Source organism: Chanodichthys erythropterus, chromosome 10 (assembly GCF_024489055.1).
Source record: "Chanodichthys erythropterus isolate Z2021 chromosome 10, ASM2448905v1, whole genome shotgun sequence".
Taxonomy (NCBI): Eukaryota; Metazoa; Chordata; class Actinopteri; order Cypriniformes; family Xenocyprididae; genus Chanodichthys; species Chanodichthys erythropterus.
This window is the reverse complement of record NC_090230.1, coordinates 12,882,536-12,902,337: the sequence shown is the minus strand read 5'-3', so window position 1 is coordinate 12,902,337 and position 19,802 is coordinate 12,882,536. Positions and strand designations below refer to the sequence as shown.

The following is a 19,802-nucleotide window of genomic DNA, read 5'->3' as shown; positions in this document are numbered from 1 at the left end:
AGTAAAATCTCCAGAGTTAAATCAACTCTGCACAGAGTACATATGGCACCTCTCTAAATAGTGTTAAAAAAACACAGAAGCAGAGTTAAAGTTAATGAGATAATTAAGCAATGAATTAAGTGATGATTGTGCATTAGTGATGAACGCCTGCTGTTAACAAGCAGAATCACTGAAGAAAAGAGAAACACGTGAACTACAACTTCAGTCACAGCCTTATTAATTGCTTAATTATCTCATTAACTTTAACTCTGCTTTAGTGTTACTTTAACACTATTTAGAGAGGGACCATATGTACTCTGAGCAGAGTTGATTTAACTCTGGGGATTTTACTGTGTACGCAAACAGCGTCGCAACCTTGTGAGGTTATAACTACAGCTCTCAACCTGTGGTTTGAAGCATAGTTTATTGTTAGTGTGAAATTTAAATTTTAGCACTGTTTAAGAAGAGTATGAATCAAAAAAAAAAAAGTAAAATGAAGATAACAAAAATGTAAGTATTCGTTTCACATCTCTGAGATCAATAACATTGTGGGAAAGTTCCTGACTGAATAAAAACTGCATGTTAATGTGATTTTAAAAAATGTATCTTACATCAAAAGCGATCTTGAATCAATTCATTAGCAGAGGTTATTTCTCCACAACCTGTGTAAGGTCTTTAACATATTTCCTATATTGTTGACCCAACGTGTTTCAAACAACAAAAGTGCGTAATGATTTCGGGAAACTGTTGTGACTAACTAGTTAATTTCTCCAACGATGCTTCATACTATGGAGGTTAAGCAGTGAGTGACGTTGTTGCACAGGAAACGCACCCCGGGTTGGTTCCGATCGGCATAAAACAGAACGTTAAACCAAACAACATCGGATCCGCTGCTGATAGGTTGGCATATAAGTAGAGACCGAAATCAGCAACAATTCTGAGGTAGCTGGGGCGGCTTATCGGTTAGCCGGGTGGTTTTGGCACCGGTGACTATGGATGGATCCGTATCGACTCTCTCAGACATCTTCACGCAGATTATGTCGACTAAGCGCTCAAATACTTGTCTGACATTGATGTTCTCCTTGGCACTGGCTTCGTAGTACTCAAATCCTGTGAGAAAGAATCAAAATACAAAACATTCGATCAAATCCCAATGAATCAGGTTATAGGGGTCCTATTACGCTTTATTTTTCATTTTCAACTTTCTTTAGTATGTAATGTTGCTCTTTGAGCATGAAAAGGTCAGCAAAGTTACAAAGCACAAGTCACTCCAGCGGTAGTTATTCTCTATATCAGTGCACACTGTTTCTGAACTTCCTGAAAAAACTCGATTGTTTGAGTTTTCTTCAGGGAACAAACATGTCACAGTATTCCTCATTTAAATAATTCCCGAACAAGGTATATGCAAAATTAAGGGGGCAAGGACTGTGTTGAAACTCGAGGTTAAGGTAAGCGGCATGACATTTCCCCAAACAAGCTCAAAGCAGGTGACCAATCAGAACACACTGTGCTTTTCGGAAGGAGATACAGGAACTAAACAGAGCGTTACTGACAGACTGGGAAAAGAGGTGCTGCAACAATGTAAAATATGTGAAAAATAATGTTTTTTGGAACATTCCAGCATGAAAACCTATTCCAGCAGACCCCACCCGATCTCACAGCAATTTGTACATATATTTTTCAAGGTGGCTAATTTGTACAACATTTTTTGCTAAATTGTACGTATTTTACGAGTTGCCAAATTTGTATGAATTTGTACAAATGACCTACCCCTAACCCTGCCCCTAAACCTACCCGTCACTAGGGCTTAGACAAATCATATGAATTTGTGAGTGTGGAGAACAGGGCGGGCGAGAGCCGTGAGGGAACGGCATGAGGCCAGCGGCGCGAGAGTTAACGATCTACACCTGGGAGGCGCACCGGCCTTGAGTCTCTCACAGAGGAGCTCCGGGAGCATAAAAGGAGGGGCGACGACAGTGAAGGACAAGAGAGGACCAGGCCTGGATATTATTTTATGTTTTATTATGTTTGTGTGGCTGGCAGACGTCCGCGAAGTTCTGCCGGCATTACTTTCGTTTTGTTCTTTGTTTATTTTGGTATTAAAGTTTTGTTGAATGTTCGCTGGTTCCCGCCTCTTTCTTCCCGTATATACGAACTGTGTTACATTGGTGCCGAAACCCTGGAGGAAGGAGGGACATGCTTTTGGAGAGCCCTCGCTGCTGAGGGGGATTGCGGTGCTGCGGAGTTCGGGCAGTGCGGGAGTGTGAAGACCGCGAGAGGCTGCCCGGGGTGGTGGTACTAGAGCCTTGTGAAAGGTGGGACGGAGACCTGGATGCCGTGCTCCTGGGACGAGGTGGGGTGGCTGCCGTCCAGGAGGGAGCGGTGGAGTCGCTGCTGTCCGCCGTGGGCCGGAGCCTGCTGCCGTCCACCATGAAAGACGAGAGAAGACCAGGCCTGGATATTATTTTATGTTTTATTATGTTTGTGTGGCCGGCAGACGTCCGCAAGGGTCTGCCGGCATTACTTTCGTTTTGTTCTTTGTTTATTTTGGTATTAAAGTTTTGTTGAATGTTCGCCGGTTCCCGCCTCCTTCTTCCCATATATACGAACTGTGTTACAGTGAGGCTGTACGAATTTGTATGAATAAGCCACCTCGTAAAATACGTACGAATTGATCCTGAGATAGCATTGGTAGACCCCAAAATCAAAATCAAGATTTGAAAAAGGGCATAATAGGTCCCCTTAAAAAATTGGGTACATAACTTACCTAACTGGTCAGCCAAGTGTTTCCCCTTCTCCAAAGGCACCACCCTCTCCTCATCCATGTCACATTTGTTCCCCACTAATATCACCTGAGCATTATCCCATGAATAGGTCTTAATCTGTGTTGCCCTAAAAAGAAACAGTAATTTATGGCAACTCTATTAGTGCATTATGGACAAAACCTTTGGATTCAGGAATAAAACTGCTCACCAGTCCTGCACTGCATTGAAGGACTCTTCATTTGTGATGTCGTACATAAGTATGAAGCCCATGGCTCCTCTGTAGTAAGCTGTAGTAATAGTTCTATACCGCTCCTGTCCAGCTGTATCCTATAGACAACACAGAAAATCAGTTGACATGCTTTTTTAGCACACAACAAGCTACAAATTGAGCTTGAACACATTCCCTCTTTTCCCCATTAGTTCCCATCATCTCTAAATGTTCAGTTTTTTGTTGTTTTTTTTGATAGCGTAGATTTATTTTTACATAAAAATAATGAAAAATGCTACAAACCTATAATTTTATAAATATAAAATATAATAAATATAAAATTTATTTTGCATTCCTTCCAATTTTTTTCATTATTTTTTATTTATTCAGAAAAATGTAAATAATAATACAATTATCTCATTATAAACCTCTATTTATTATTTTTATTCATTTTTAAATTGTATTTAATCTATATATCAAACTATACAAAAGTAATAACCTTTGTTTTTATATATATAATTTTTTATCCATTTATTAATTTTAAAAATGTAAAAATAACTAAAAAAATTATACATACAAATATATACTGTATATATAAATGGTAACTTAATCTTAATTTATAATTTTATTCAATTATTATTTTTAGTTTCCAATTCTGAGATGCAATATGGTGGCACTATTAATTATACAGTGTGGCATATCATGACCTTCAATGCTCCATGAATGCAATAGATACCAAACATGTGGAGGACAAACTAAATGAAAGGTTTAGTGAAACGTTATAATTTCTCTATTTTGGGCCCATGATTATTTAAAGCCCATTTTGTTGTGTTTCACTTGGCGGCAGTTTCCCTGCAGCTGTTTTGAATGAGAGCCTATTTTTAAACACCTTGAGATCAATACGCCCAGATTATGAATTATCACAAATTGTGGCTGTGTCATACTTGTCACTCCGGCACTCGTGTGCTTTCAAACTCTCTGCCCGCCCCCCTTACCCTCAGGGGCCGCTTTAATTGGCTATGAGGATCTCTCTCTGCCAGGGAGCAGTATGGAGTGCTGCTTCCATGACAACCAGCATCGATGATGCATATGGGGGGAAAAAAAGAAGGCGCTTGCTTTCTTTTCCTCCAGAAAAAGATGGCTCTCAATCACAGGCTGGAGGAAGGTGAATGTGGAAGGAAGAGGATGTGCTATTCACATAATACAGCTGGATGCAGTTTGAGTTTAATTATGTCAGCCAATCACATTAGAACAACAAACAATCTGGGTCTAAAAATATCATCATTTTCATTCACATATTGCATGATTCATGAATTATTAGGGATTCAATTATAAACCTGCTCCAGCACTCACCCATATCTGGAGCTTCACTCTCTTGTCGTTCCTGTAAACTGTCTTCACCTTAAAGTCGATGCCGACTGTGCTGACAAAAGAGTTACTAAAGGAGTCATCTGCATATCTGAATAAAAAGCTGGTTTTTCCTACACTACTATTGCCAATGATCAGGAGTTTGAACATGTAGTCAAAGTTCTGATCAGATCCATCTCTCTGTCCAAAGCGCTGGTCTGCTTTTGCCATCTGTGAACATGGACAAGAGTATAAATACAGGTTTAATGTTAGACAAGAATAGACTGCTATCAGCCCTGTTACTGAGATGCAGTGGCATCTACTATAAATAAAATAAATATATGAAAATTGTAGGCTAATTAATGTAATAACATTTAATAAATAAATAAATTTTAATAAGCACAATGTAATATAGGCTATATATATATATATATATATATATATATATATATATACACACACACACACACACACACACACACATATATATATATATATATATATATATATATGTGTGTGTGTGTGTGTGTGTGTGTGTGTGTGTGCGTGTGTTAAAAAACAGGAACACCAGCTGTATGTGTGGTCTATGTATCATCAAAACAAGTCTTGAATGATGCATATAGCAATGCATAATTTTCATCTCGTTTTACAGTGTCTTGTTTGGCAAGAACATAGTTAAAGCATCAGAGAGTCAACATAACAGGTCCAAATACAAGTGATATTTTCAGCTTTAGCCATTCACAAGCATAAATATCATTGCATAATCAGAGAACCCTATTTTGACCACGTACTGTAAACACACGAGCTCATTCACAATTTTCATTGAGACAATAACGACATCTTGACAGACGACATTCACCGACAAACATCCATAAATGACAAGCACCCGTCAATTAATGGCATATGATGGAGATGCTCACCTCGGATGTAAGCGCAGCTCTCGTCTGGTACTGTTCTAGGTGGGCGTTTATGGACGCTGCAGCACCTGACGACGCGTGTTCACTTACTCGAGTGTTAACGCGCCCAAAACGCCTGCTTTACGCGCGTATTAACGCATATAATAGCGAATGGCAGCGGTTTTTTATGGATATGTATTATCGGGTTTATTTGAAAGCGCGCTGTGTACAGTAGGGTGGGGCATCGGCGACATTTAACCGGCGTTTACAACGCTGTCGGTCTAATTCAGCGCTGAATGTAGGCTAAACGATTAAAATCAGCTTATAATCATACAGTGACACTTTTAATGTCACCACATTAGACAGAAAATTATAAAACTTGGCATCAACAACAAAATGAAATAAACTATAAAAACCTTTTCACAAAAAATACTAGCCTATCAAACCAATCAGCTTTTTTTTTTTTTTTTTTTAATTTTCGTGGAATTTCGCGTGACTTATTTTGCAAAGTTTGAGAATTCTTTCGCCCTCACGTGAAATTCTCGCTCGTGTGAATGAGAGCACTCTGGCTGCGAAAAAACTACGGAAGTTTTTTCCTAACAAAATTAAAATGCTTAAAAAGATCAAATAATAAACAAACTAACACTGTAAATGATAAATCAAATTCAGATGAGGCATGTCAATCAAGTGGCGTGTGGGCGGAGTTTTGAGGAGGAAGAGGAGACTTCGGCTGCGTCCGAAAACCTAGGTAGCTGTCTTGCTGCCTCGCTGTCTGTTATAGGAGAGGTTTGTGTACGGCAGCGTTTTTGCATGAAGGCACCTCACGAAATTGATTTCGGACAGACTTCTGAGGCAGCGTAACAATTTAATGATCTACAGCAATATAGCGCGAGCTTTGGTGAGAACTAAACAAATATTTAATTACTACAGTAGTAATTTCTCAATAGAAATGATATCAAAATTTAAATATGTTGGTCAAAATCGTACATTTACACAAACTGAACAGCGAACGCAAATTTCGGGCGCCATCTTTATTCTTCTAGCTCAACTGTCACAGAATGGAAAGCACAGGATTGTGGGATATCAAAGGCAGCTGAGAATACATCTATGCTTCCTTCAAAATCGATCTGAGGAAGGTATCTCATGAGAGAGGAAGTGAAGCTAACATTGGATTCGGACGTACCTTGCCTTACTACCTTGAAATGTGTCCTCAGAAGGCAGCATTTTCCAGCCCTACTTGTGTGCAGTTTGGGTAACTGCCACAATTTCGTAAAAAATATGATTCTGTAAATCATAATAATGAGAAATTTTCTCGTAATTATGTCCTTTTCTCATAATAATTACTTAGTTTATCATAATAATTAGAAACTTTCTCGTATTACTGCAACGCATGCGGAACAGAAGGGAGTGGAAAAAACGTGTAAAACGCGTGAACACAGTAGGCATGGCACGTTCTGCAAAACAGTAGTTTTCGTTAAAGTCAGTGTAATATACAAAGTGTAATCTATAATCTTATCAATAAATAACATTAATGATAAATGATTAGGCCTACGAGAACAGAGAACTGTCGGCTTGTCTGCGCTTTTTTCACTCCTCCCCTAACTGCAGCCGCCTACTCTCGCTTAGCCTACATTTCAGGCGAGTCTAGGCACATCTCAAACAAGCCTTCTTTCTCCAGACGCGCGTCACATGAGTGTGTCCACTGGCGCGGAGCAGAGCGAGCTTTTTTAATTAATTTCAGTCATTCTAGGCTATTTAGGGGAGAGCGGTGCACAACCTAATGCTTTTTGACTTTCTCAGTTTGTGTAAATCTTCTTAGGGTTCAGAGAATTTCTTTAGTTCGACATTAATTTCACACATGTCTGGTACAAATATGCGGCTTTGTTTCTTTAATACAGTGTATACTTTTTTCTTTATTTACCCCGAAAGAAGGGAAGTGAAATGTGACAACATGCCCCATAGTGTCAGGGTTCTGTCACTTCTGTCTAGTTTATTTCTTGGTTTTGTGACAGAGCTCTGACACTCTCATTTTTGTCCTGTCTTTGTGTGAGCGTACGGTCTTGTGTGATCTCGAGCCGTGCGCTCCCTCATCTGCGTCTCTTGTTGGGAGCGTGGCGTTCGGATCCCGGCACTCATGTCTAGTTAAGTTACAGTTTCGTGTCGGGATTCGGACACTTGCGCCCCATGTCCTGTCTTTATTTTGAGCGCACTTCTGAGTGTACGTCCACTTGCCGTGCGCTCTGGTCTCGTGTTTTGTGAGTACCTGGTTAGTTCTTATTGGCCAGGCGCTCTTGAGTTGTTGTGTTCTGTGTGAACATGCAGTCTGTGAGTTTTCATAGTTGCATGTTCATGTGTCGTTTTGTGTAAGCACATGGCTTGTGATTTGTCTTCATTGGCCATATGCTTGTGTTTTTATGTTTGGTGTGAGCACATGGCTTGTCATGCTTTTCTTTGTGCCATGTGCTCTCATGTCTATTGTCTTGACCCCGCCCATCTTGTTACCTCATTATTGGTTGATTTGCCCCACCTGTCCTCCCTGCCTTGTTTTCTCTCCTATTTATTCTCCTTGTGTTTGTAGTCCTGTGCTGGATTTTCATTGTATATTCCCTTGTGTGGTCTAGTCTAGTCTAGTCTGTTTTCCCCCTCAGGGTAGTTTTGTTTTATTTTTATTATTGAATAAAGCCCATCTATCCTGCATTATTGAGTCCTCACTTCCTCTTTCAACACCCATACTTGACAGAGAACGATCCAGCCTAAAGAGGACTCGGCAGTAGGATGGGCATCTTCCTTTTTCCATCTCCCAGCCCTTCCGCTCAGCAGATGGTGAATCAGCGCAGCAAGCTCCTTTCTCTTCGGCAAGGGGGAGCCAGCGTGAAGGAGTTTGCTCACCTGTTCGTGTTCACAGCGGAGGGGCTCAACATCAGCGACGCAGTGCTCAAGGACTTTAACAGCAGCCTTAATGATCCCGTCAGCGGCTGGGAGATGGGAATGCTGGGGATTTTGTCTTTCTGGCAGTTTGTGGGGTTTGTATACAACCACGGAGAGGAGGGTGGCCTTCCCCCCTCTTGGTCCACCTCCCATTCCCCTCACAAGCTGCCAAGTCCCCAGTCCTCTGATGACCCCTTAGGGGAGAGGGAGGAGGAAGAACAGGTCAGCCTCATCTGCCACCTGCCCAGAGGTAGCCAAACCCACTGCAGCCCTTCCAGTGATGGCTATGACCGCTGCAGTCTCCCCAGAGGCGACCAAGGAAGCTGCAACACCCCCAGAGGCGACCAAGGAAGCTGCAACACCCCCAGAGGCGACCAAGGAAGCTGCAACACCCCCAGAGGCGACCAAGGAAGCTGCAACACCCCCAGAGGCGACCAAGGAAGCTGCAACACCCCCAGAGGCGACCAAGGAAGCTGCAACACCCCCAGAGGCGACCAAGGAAGCTGCAACACCCCCAGAGGCGACCAAGGAAGCTGCAACACCCCCAGAGGCGACCAAGGAAGCTGCAACACCCCCAGAGGCGACCAAGGAAGCTGCAACACCCCCAGAGGCGACCAAGGAAGCTGCAACACCCCCAGAGGCGACCAAGGAAGCTGCAACACCCCCAGAGGCGACCAAGGAAGCTGCAACACCCCCAGAGGCGACCAAGGAAGCTGCAACACCCCCAGAGGCGACCAAGGAAGCTGCAACACCCCCAGAGGCGACCAAGGAAGCTGCAACACCCCCAGAGGCGACCAAGGAAGCTGCAACACCCCCAGAGGCGACCAAGGAAGCTGCAACACCCCCAGAGGCGACCAAGGAAGCTGCAACACCCCCAGAGGCGACCAAGGAAGCTGCAACACCCCCAGAGGCGACCAAGGAAGCTGCAACACCCCCAGAGGCGACCAAGGAAGCTGCAACACCCCCAGAGGCGACCAAGGAAGCTGCAACACCCCCAGAGGCGACCAAGGAAGCTGCAACACCCCCAGAGGCGACCAAGGAAGCTGCAACACCCCCAGAGGCGACCAAGGAAGCTGCAACACCCCCAGAGGAGGTAGGCACAGTGCCACCGCCTCGCCCACATAAATGGAAGAAGTCTTCCTCCATCCCTCAAGACCCAGAGGCCACCCCAGAACCCACTGTAGGCCGGGAGGCCTATCCTAAGCCCGATGTAGGCCTGGAGGCCACTCCAGTGGCCGTTCTTGCACCACGCAGGCTCCCTGCCGGCGCCACCCAGGCTTCTTGCCCTGCCAGTGCTGCCCTTGATGCCTGTTGAGCGGGCTCCACCCATTCCTCCAGCACCGCCCTGGCTATCAGCCAGGACCCCAGCTCTGTTCTGGGTCACTCCTCCAGTGGTCTTGAGTGTTCTCGAGCCGTGTGCTCTCTCGTCTGTGTCTCTTGGTTCATGTTGGGAGTGTGGCGTTCAGATCCCGGCACTCCTGTCTAGTTCTGTTTCGGTTTCGTGTTGGGATTCGGACACTCGCGCCCCATGTCCTGTCTTTATTGTGAGCACACGTTTGAGTGTACGTCCACTTGCCGTGCGCTCTTGTCTCATGTTTTGTGAGTGCCTGCTTCGTTCTTATTGGCCAGGCACTCTTGTGTTGTCGTGTTCTGTGTGAACATGCAGTCTGTACATGTGCTCACTGGCTGCGTGTTCATGTTATGTTTTGTGTGTCCTTCTGTGTAAGCACATGGCTTGTGATTTGTCTTCATTGGCCATGTGCTTGTGTTTTTATGTTTGGTGTGAGCACATGGCTTGTCATGCATTTCTTTGTGCCATGTGCTCTCATGTCTATTGTCTTGACCCCACCCATCTTGTTACCTCATTATTGGTTGATTTGCCCCACCTGTCCTCCCTCGTTATACCTGCCTTGTTTGCTCTCCTATGCTGCGTCCCAATTCGCCTACTTATACTACGTCCTAAAAGTATGTACTGTTTTTGTAAAGAAAAAGTACATACTTTTGAGTGTGTAGCAGAAGAGTATGCAAGCTTTGGGACATACTACCTCGTCATAATTGCGTCATTAACGGACGTTCTGTCGCTTAGTTACGCAACCTGTAACTGTTTAAACTGTCAATCATCTTGTCACAGTTAAAATCCTCCACATTTATTTAAATTTTATTTCCTACCGTTTCGGAGATAAATGTAGTCGCACGTTGATCTGCCAGTCATGGGTCTTTCATGCAATAACTCTCCTCGTCTTTGCATAATGATGCATTTAAAAATTAATGAACAAACGCTTCGTTATAAAAGTTCACAATGCTGTTGCAAATGAAATATAATTTGGATAACATTTAATAAACATATTTTCGTCAGGTTAGATACTGATTATTAATCATTCAAGCCCCTTTATCTTAACCGCTCTGCTTAGCCGGCTGACTCGCACATCCATCATGTTTGTAGTTTTTTAACACTTTTTACTCGTATTTGTAGTTCTAATCGAATCCTTGTCCACAGCGCAATGTGTTATGGGCAATATTACCGGTTAGAAGTGTGCACGGATCTGCACTTCGAATTCTAGCCGGAAAAAGTAGACCATCCGGGTATCTTTGGAATACTCATTTCAACATACTACGATTTGGGACATACTAATTCTTTTTTCGAATACTATTTAGGACGGATAGTATGCGAATTGGGACGCAGCACTAGTGTTTGCAGTCCTGTGCTGGATCGTCTTTGTATATTCCCTTGTGTGTTCTAATCAAGTCAAGCTGAGTCAGGTCTGTTCTCACCCTCGGGGTAGTTTTGTTTGTGTTTTATTTTTTAGAATTGCATAAAGCCCATCTTTCCTGCATTGAGTCCTCACTTCATCTTTCAACACCCATACTTGACACATAGGTGTGGCATACTGTAACATGTGATGGGGCACATTGTAACATGACCATATGACAGCTAAAAATGTTATCTGATTTAATTAAATATACAAACTAATAACTTATAAATTTTTTTCATATAAATTTTTTTTTTTTTTTTTTTTTTAGAAATTCAAATTTAAATAATTTTGTAATTCGACAATGAACACTGCAAAACACAGCTATACAGCACTGGTCAAAACAATACACCCAAACAGATGAAGAAACATACAGTATTCAGAAAAACACAGAGCTAAACAAACACACTCCTCTCCCTCTCACAGAACATGAGATAAATAGACGACAGTACAAATGCTGAACATTTCTTGAAATAATATTCTGAATGTTCAGGTTCTTCCTCTCAGTCTTTATTCTCCTTTTTTCCCCATAGTTTATCAACAGAAATTCATAAAAGTTGATTATGCCATTTGTATCTGTAACTGTATATAATAGTATAGTTCTAATAGCCGGGCACATTGTAACGCAGTGTTACAACGAACCCTAACTGTTCATGCCTTTTACACTGTTTTGACCAGCGAATGTCTCTAGCGTGCCACTCCCTTCTGTTCCACATGCTTTTAAGTAATACAATAAAGTTTCTAATTATTATGATAAACTAAGTCAGTATTATGAGAAAAGGTCATAATTACGAGAAAGTTTCTCATTATTATGATTTACAGGATCAGATTTTTTACTCAAGTGTGGCAGTTACCCAAGAAAGTCTCCTCTTCTGCCTCAAAACTCCACCCACACACCACTTGATTGACATGCCTCATTTGAATTTGATTTCTCATTTGCAGTGTCAGTTTGAGCATTTGATTTGCCGTTTGCAATGTCGGTTTGAGAATTTGATTTTTTATTTCCGATGTCCGTTTGAGCATTTGATTTATACGGAAGAGGATTAAGGCCAAGCAATAATAGAAATATAAAACCACCTTTAGATTAAAGTTGTTAAATTTCGAGAAAAAAGTCGAAATAAAATGTTGAGAATAAACTTGTTAAATTATGAGAAACTCGTTAAATTTCGAGAAAAAGGTCAAGATAAAATGTTGAGAATAAAGTAAATAAAGTAAATTACGAGAAAAAAGTCATTAAATTAGGAGTACAAATGTTAAATTATGAGAAATTATAAATTTCGAGAAAAAAGTCGATAAAATGTTGAGAAACTTGTTAAATTATGAGAAAAAAATTCGTTAAATTTCGAGAAAAAAGTCTAGATCAAATGTTGAGAATAAAGTCATTAAATAACGAGAAAAAAGTTGTTAAATTACGAGAACAAATTCGTTAAATTATGAGAAAAATGTTAAATTTCGAGAAAAAAAGTCAAGATAAAATGTCGTAATTTAACGAGTTTATTCTCAACATTTTATCGAATTTTCTCGAAATTTAATGACATTTTTCTCATAATTTAACAAATTTGTTCTCGTTATTTAATGACTTTATTCTCAACATTTTATCTCAACTTTTTTCTCGAAATTTAACAACTTAAATCTCGAGATGGTTTTATTTTTTTATTATTGCTTGGCCCCAATCCTCTTCTGTAGATGTATAATTTGAGCATTGAATTATAGATTTTATGACAGCTTTATACTGGGTTGATAATGAAAATTAAACGTCAAATACAAATTAGTTTTAATTAGATTTTTTGACAGTTTATTTATGCTTCCCTGAATGAGGAAATTAAATTGCATTTGATTTATCATTTGAGCAGCTGTTTTGAATCTTTGATTTATTGTTTGATCTTTTGGATTTGAATTTTCATTTGAAATTTGTTAGGAAAAAACGTCCATAAAAAACACCTTTATGACAGGAAACGAGAAAGTTATATCAATGCGCAGCACTCAGACAGCGACGTTCTGTCAGAAACTATATCTTCTGGCGGAAGAATGACATTTCATGAATTAAAATTGTTTTAAAGATTTTTTTTTTTTTTTTACCTAATATTGGCAATAAATAATAAATGTATCATAAAAGCAAAAAGGTGATTGAGGCTATAGCTACTGTCCTCTGAATATAATAGAGATTAAAAGTCGATGGAAAGCATGGCGTGCTGAAACCTCTTAAGTCAGACAACAGTCACAATTTAGCATAGCCTTTTGTATACCCTTTTTTTAAATCACAGTTTAAAACAAAGTCAAATGTTTTTGAAACATTACGGCGACTTCATACATACACTAAAATTCACCTTAAAAGGTAAATTGGTTAAAAGTCATCAGCAAAATAAATGACAAAATGAAGCATCATTTGCATGTCACTTTTATATTTTGTTTTCTAATTTGTATGTGCTCCATAAGTGTTCAAATAATTAAAGGGTTACCATAGTGATTTGCAAAAAGAATTAGGTACATCAATACTGCAAAAATGTTGAGTTTTATTATGAATAATATCACAATGGAAGTGAATCCACAAATATCTAGTGGAGCCACCAATATCTAGTAAATATCTAGTAGTTTTATGGGAAACATACAGTATCTATGGTATCTTAATCCTAATAATAAGCTTCCTTTTTGTATTTTAAACACAAAATAATCTTAAAACCACAAGAGTACAGTATGTTTGTGCCATATTCTACAGGGAACATTTACTGGGAGTAAAATGACAACTAATCAGAATCTGAATCTGCATACATGGTAGCAGATATTTGTCTGTTGACATGTGTCTGTTTAACTCATCAATGCTAAAAGGCAACACACATTATCTTCTTATCTGGTTGCAGAGACTGTCAAGGGACTCCATACATAGTTACAGAGCGTTTCTTTCCCAAGGCGACAGTCCACATTAGGCAACACCATATTTAATGCCTTTGGATTAGTCTGTAGTGACTGCTGGTCCAATACCACTCTGTTCTAGTTCTGCTATCACAGACATGTGTTTAAACTCTTCTGGTTTGTGGTTGAAGGCCTCGACCAATCGGAAAGTCTCAAGCCGTTGCGATCCGTAAAACAGCTGCACCTGATTGGCCAAGCACTGTGCCTGGTGAACGGTCTGAAAGAGGTTTACAAAAAATGTATTCAAATTTACATAGGCTGCTTTTTTGTTTTACTAAGTAACTTAATTTAACTTACCACAAATTTGATATCCATCTCAGCAGTCATCAGCACAATGCCTTTGTCCTTCTGCAGGTCTGTATAGTGGTATAAAATAAGATGGCTGGGTGCATTTTCTCCCATAGTCTGAAATAAAAGCAATTTTTAGTACCTAAGCCAGAAGACAGTGTGCAATTTATATTTAAAGACTTAAAAATATAATACCTGAACATTGATTAAAGATGTGAAGTGCAGCTCATGACCAGCCCACTGGCCGACAAAAAACTCATATCCCTCTTTCTGCGGTAGAGCATACAGAAACTGCGCAAAGATTGACAACACATAAATATTGAGTATTATTCAGTGAATTTCAGTTTAAGGCAATATAAATGCTGGTAAGCAGTGCTGAGTAGTAACTGTTTACATGTAATCTGGATTACATAATCAGAATCCAAAAATTAAGTATTTGTAATTTGATTACATAACATTTTAAAATGCTCATAATCAGACTACAGTTAGTTTATTGATTACAAGTGATTTTCACAATAGCAGTAAATTATGAACTGGTTCTCCCTACTACTACTTTATGGCCCGGTTTCACAGACAGGGCTTAGACTGAATCAGGATTTAAGTAGCTTTTTATAAATGTGCCCTAGAAAAATAACATTACTGGTGTGCATCTTGAAACAAAACAATGGCACGGACATATTTTAAGATTAATTAAACGGATACAATATGCATTTTAGTCTAGGATTAGCTTAAGCCTTGTCTGTGAAACTGAGGGTATATCTATTAAATGTTCCTTTCTAAAAAGCCTTAGAAGGTTTTCCAGGTTTGTGGAATTACACACATAAACCAGTTATTGAATACTCAGACCCACACAGCATTTGATCACTGCATTTACAGAAATCATTCCACTTTTAAGAAGTGTTTTCTCAACATTGTATATCTAATCAACTCCTGATGAACACATTATTATTTGAATTATCACTCAGTGAGTCATTTAACCATTACTGTATTTGGAAGGCTTTTGTATTTCAAACACATTAAAATGTACAAATTTACATCATTTCATATTTACATGTAATGCAGAGATTCCCCAACTTTGTCAGCTGAAACTCTTTGCCCTAATATATTTACTTAAAGTAAACCTTTAGATTTTAAGTTAATAAGTTAGGTCAATAATAAAATAAAGTCGGTTTATGGTCACATGACATGAAGGTAAACAAATGTAATTTTTTTTTTTGGGGGGGGGGAAATGTTTTTGTGGTAACCAGGGCTGGCGAGAGCCGTGAGGGAACGGCGCGAGGCCGGTGGCGCGGGAGTTAATGAGCCCCAACTGGGAGGCGCACCGGGAGTCTCTCACAGAGGAGCTCCGGGAGCATAAAAGGAGGCGCGATGACAGTGAAGGACGAGAGAAGACCAGGCCTGGATATTATTTTATGTTTTATTATGTTTGTGTGGCCGGCAGACGTCCGCGAGGGTCTGCCGGCATTACTTTCGTTTTGTTCTTTGTTTATTTTGGTTTTAAAGTTTTGTTGAATGTTCGCCGGTTCCTGCCTCCTCCTTCCCGTATCTACGAACTGTGTTACAGTTTTATATTGATTGTTTCTATTTCAAAACCATTTACTTTAATTTTACATTTTTAATGATTTAATTACTTAAACTCACAAACCTCCTGCAGTTCCATCATAACCCCAGTCTGGGAAACCCTGATATATAGGTCATAACCCCACCCTTATTTAGTTAGTTATCCCAGTTATTTTATATTACATATAAATAACTGTGCTTGTAATTGAGTGTGCGGGAGCGAAAGTATCCTTTATACCACAGCTCCATCTCAGGATCAACACTGCGCAGACTCAGGCTCCAAATGACGCAATCCAATCAGCAACGACTGTTTCTGGGACATTTGGCTTAATTTTTCTACAGTGGAAGTAAGTGGGAACATGTCATCCTTTTTTCTTTTACAGTATGGTGTGATGTGAAACATTAAAGGCACAATATGTCATTTTTCACCACTAGAGGTCACTTATTCAAAACAAAGGCGTAGCTTGATGATGCCTTGATTTCGTGGAATCATGGGATGTGTTGTTGAAAAAACAAGTGATTCAAATATATAGTTAGTAATCATAACATCAGTCAACTAAAATATTATAATCTGAAGCGTTTCTTACAATTTAGTTTTGCATCTAAAGCATCCAAACACATATACAGGCAGTGATGTGCAAACAAAGTTTTACAGTTATAAAGTGAATAAATTAGTCTTCATCATGATCCGCTTACATTATGATTAAAAAAAACTTACGTTTCGCCAGATTGGCCCCTCATTCGAGTTCTCTCATAGCATCAGTTGTCCTAGTTAACCGGTGATGTGATGTTACTGTTTGGTAGCTTCAGATCACACGCTGAATCACGCATGTGCAGTATCATCAGCTGACCGGTTCTCAAATCGGACACGTCTGAAAGAAGTGGTTCTTCGGTTGTGTACTGATGATCCGAAAACCGTTGCAACCGATTCTAACCGAGAACGAGATTGAGATTCGAGAACCGCGAGAGCGATTCAAAAGGAGTCGCTTGTTTGCTCTCGCTGTAGTTTGATTACGTCATTTTTTATCTTTATATCACCTTGTTTAGAAATTAAAGCTGTCCATGGATTATTTATGAAACAAATAAATGTTTTGATAAATCTAATTGTTTTCACTCTTTAAAAAAAAAAATACTTGAAAGCACAACTGCACAACTTTAACTATATATATATATATATATATATATATATATATATATATATATATATATATATATTTTAATAATATTAATATAGAAAAATGAATTTGTATAACTATTTATAAACATTAGTTTGATCTGTGTACAAAATATTACATTCATGTGGGCATGTAGTTTATTATGTACAGTAATATGTACAGCATTTTATGCTATTAATCTACTATGGTGTATTTGGAAAAGCACAATAAACGTTATATTTTCAGTATGTTTTATATTATCACACTGTCCGATGTTCAACAACTTGACTAACGTGCTTTTCGTTCACTTGAAAAGTTAAACGCATGCGCAGTATCATCAGCTCACCGGTTCTCAAATCGGACATGTCGAAAGAAGCGGTTCTCGGTTGTGTACTGATGATCCGAAAACCGTTGCAACCGGTTCTTGACTCGAGAAGGAGAACCGTGACAGGCCGTGTATGTTCGTTCGTGTGCGCCACGCATGCGCACTCATGTCAGCTGCTCTGCAGCTCGTGCCCATCATCATCAGTTCTCTCTTTACAGCAGCTTAAGTCACTGTACTGTTGGAGTAACTGAATAATACAGGGATGTTGGTTTATTTCGAGAGGTAGTGTCAGGCACGTCAAAAAGTGAGTAACTTTAGTAATTTGTGGATTCATGTTTGCTTACTGGAGATGCGAACTGTTTGGAACGATTCAGACCGATTTGGTGAACTGGTTCAACCGGTTCACTGAAAAGAACCGGTTAAAAAGAACGATTCGTTCGCGAACCGGACATCACTAGCGTATGTGGGGTAAAGCAGCACTGTTTATCATATTAGAGACATCTGAGTGTTGAAAATTGTGTTATAACGTTACTCTGTGCGTTCGCTCGGCAGCTACTATGAAACACTGCAGTAAGCTAGATCATTATTAGTTATGGTAAAACATGGTACTCGCTGTAAATCAGGGAAAAATGAGATTTAAAGAATAAGACTTGTGAGTAGGGCTGACCGATATATCGCATGCGATTGTCACGTGCATTTCGTCAGTAAAGCCGGTTTAATAGAGAGCCGTAGTTCACTGACAAGCCACGCAATATCGCGTTCATATTGCAGATGAATCGCCTTCGATAATGAACGCGATATTGCGTGGTTTGTCAGTGAACTATGGCTCTGTCTATTAAATGCCGCTCCATTTGAAAGCAGGTGATGGCGATTTAGCCGTAATCAGGGAACCAGCTTTACTAGTAAAGTCATGACGAAATGTGCGTGACAATCGCATGCGATATATCGCCCAGCCCTAGTGTTGAGTTCAGCTGCTCACCTGTCTAATAAATCACATAATATATTAAAGCGTCTTTGGTGTTTCCAGAAAATAAAGGGAAGGGTATGTCATTGATAGGCGACACACAGTCCGTGTCCTGGTTAAAATTGCTTATTTCTCTGAATTTAAACATTCTTGGAAACATTTGCGATAATGAAAGTACACAAGTCAAAAAAATATACAACACTGTTCTAGTGTTTTTTGGATATTTTAATCCCAAAATCCTACATATTGTGCCTTTAATGGAACTGAATGTCACATTGTTCTGGTATTTGCTCGGTTCCCAACCCTATTGGCAAGTTTTTATAGAAAATCGTCACAGATATGATCAAGATATTCAAAAGATGAACTAAAAAATCCTCACTCAGGACATCATGACTAAAGCCACTCTTGAAAGCATCTACTGCCACCAAGTGGCCATTTAGCATTTTGCAGGGTTATTGTTTGGTGGTATAACATTTTACTTGACAATTTAAAAACATGTACTTCAACCTTTTCTGTTTCAGAGAGGTCAAATTCTTACCGTTGGGCAAGATTTGGAACGGCCAAAAATAATATCAAATGTTGAGCCCTATAATAAAGAATCACAAGGTCATTCATCTCTGGTGAAAACATAGACCTGATGATAAAATCAGATCTCATCACAATAGACTGAACTGCATTGAAATAAATATTACATATTAAATTAAAAACTGTTTATTCTGTTATCATTATGGTTACAGAAGTTAATGGACTGATAAGGGAACATGTAAAACAGAACTTACTGGTATAACGGCACTGATTGTGTCTTTCTTTGAGAAGTACTGCATCCAAAGCTGCAACAACAAAGTCAAGGATTTGATTAAGCCAAAAGTAAAAATAAATGTTTTTACAAATTATTTTACAGATCAGCGCAGACTGTAAAATGTGTCATCTTTACCTCTGCAATTTCAGATCCGGATTTCCCCTTAACCATCTCAATGTTAAGAATAGATCCTAATGTCTATAAAAAAAAATTAAAAAAAGGTTGCAAATAATAAAATCAAAGTCTCAAAATCACAATATGAAATTAAATACTATAGTATTTACTATAGTATAGGCTTGATTTCTCACCTTATATTTAGTGAAGCCCCCCGTTTCTGCTTTACCGCGTTTGTCCAACTAACAAATATGACAACATGAGCAAATTATGTCTATTAAATAATTCATTAAACACTAACTTGGAAATATAGGCTAATATGTATTTAAATAAAATGTATTTGAACTCATAATAAATTAGAATTACTTTAAAGAATGCAAATCAAATGTAAATGCGCTGATCACCTCTTTCTCCATGTACTTGACGAATTCTGCTTGTCTGGACTGTCCGAGCGGCTCCGTCTTCATCTCACTGCGCTTCTCTAGTCGGGCTTTATATTCTTGAGGTTTTGAACTGATGTTATAGTAGCACAAACTAGATTAATGCTTGGCAATATTGTATTATATAGAAACTACATCAGCATTTGACAGCTCCTCACCTGCGCAGCTTCCTGATCTTCTCTTCATATTTACTATAATACGGATTTTCCTCCAACTCCGGTTCTTTCTTTATGGAAAACGCCCTGAACTGAGATGGCACAAGCCCTGGAATTAGCGGTCGGATGCCAGTGGCCCTGACCGCCAACATCCCACGGTACAAACATGACATTTGTACCATGGCCGCCGCCATCTTTTCCCCGTCCCACATATATGAGT

At 39.5% G+C, this 19,802-nt stretch overlaps 2 protein-coding genes across 2 annotated transcripts; both read right to left on the bottom strand.

The window, feature by feature from the left end:
- Window positions 1-389: 389 nt before the first annotated feature.
- rab3b (RAB3B, member RAS oncogene family) lies at window positions 390-4,530 on the bottom strand. Its single transcript, XM_067398641.1, has 4 exons — window positions 4,306-4,530; window positions 2,953-3,071; window positions 2,747-2,871; window positions 390-1,089 (listed from the first exon to the last, which is right to left on the bottom strand). The coding sequence occupies exons 1-4, from the start codon at window positions 4,528-4,530 to the stop codon at window positions 905-907; spliced, it is 654 nt and encodes a 217-aa protein (XP_067254742.1). The 3' UTR covers window positions 390-904.
- An 8,587-nt stretch (window positions 4,531-13,117) lies between these two features.
- Window positions 13,118-19,795, bottom strand: atpaf1 (ATP synthase mitochondrial F1 complex assembly factor 1). Its single transcript, XM_067398640.1, has 9 exons — window positions 19,586-19,795; window positions 19,392-19,500; window positions 19,182-19,229; window positions 19,009-19,071; window positions 18,854-18,904; window positions 18,613-18,660; window positions 14,267-14,362; window positions 14,081-14,188; window positions 13,118-14,000 (listed from the first exon to the last, which is right to left on the bottom strand). The coding sequence occupies exons 1-9, from the start codon at window positions 19,792-19,794 to the stop codon at window positions 13,824-13,826; spliced, it is 909 nt and encodes a 302-aa protein (XP_067254741.1). The 5' UTR covers window position 19,795; the 3' UTR covers window positions 13,118-13,823.
- Between the last annotated feature and the right edge of the window lie 7 nt (window positions 19,796-19,802).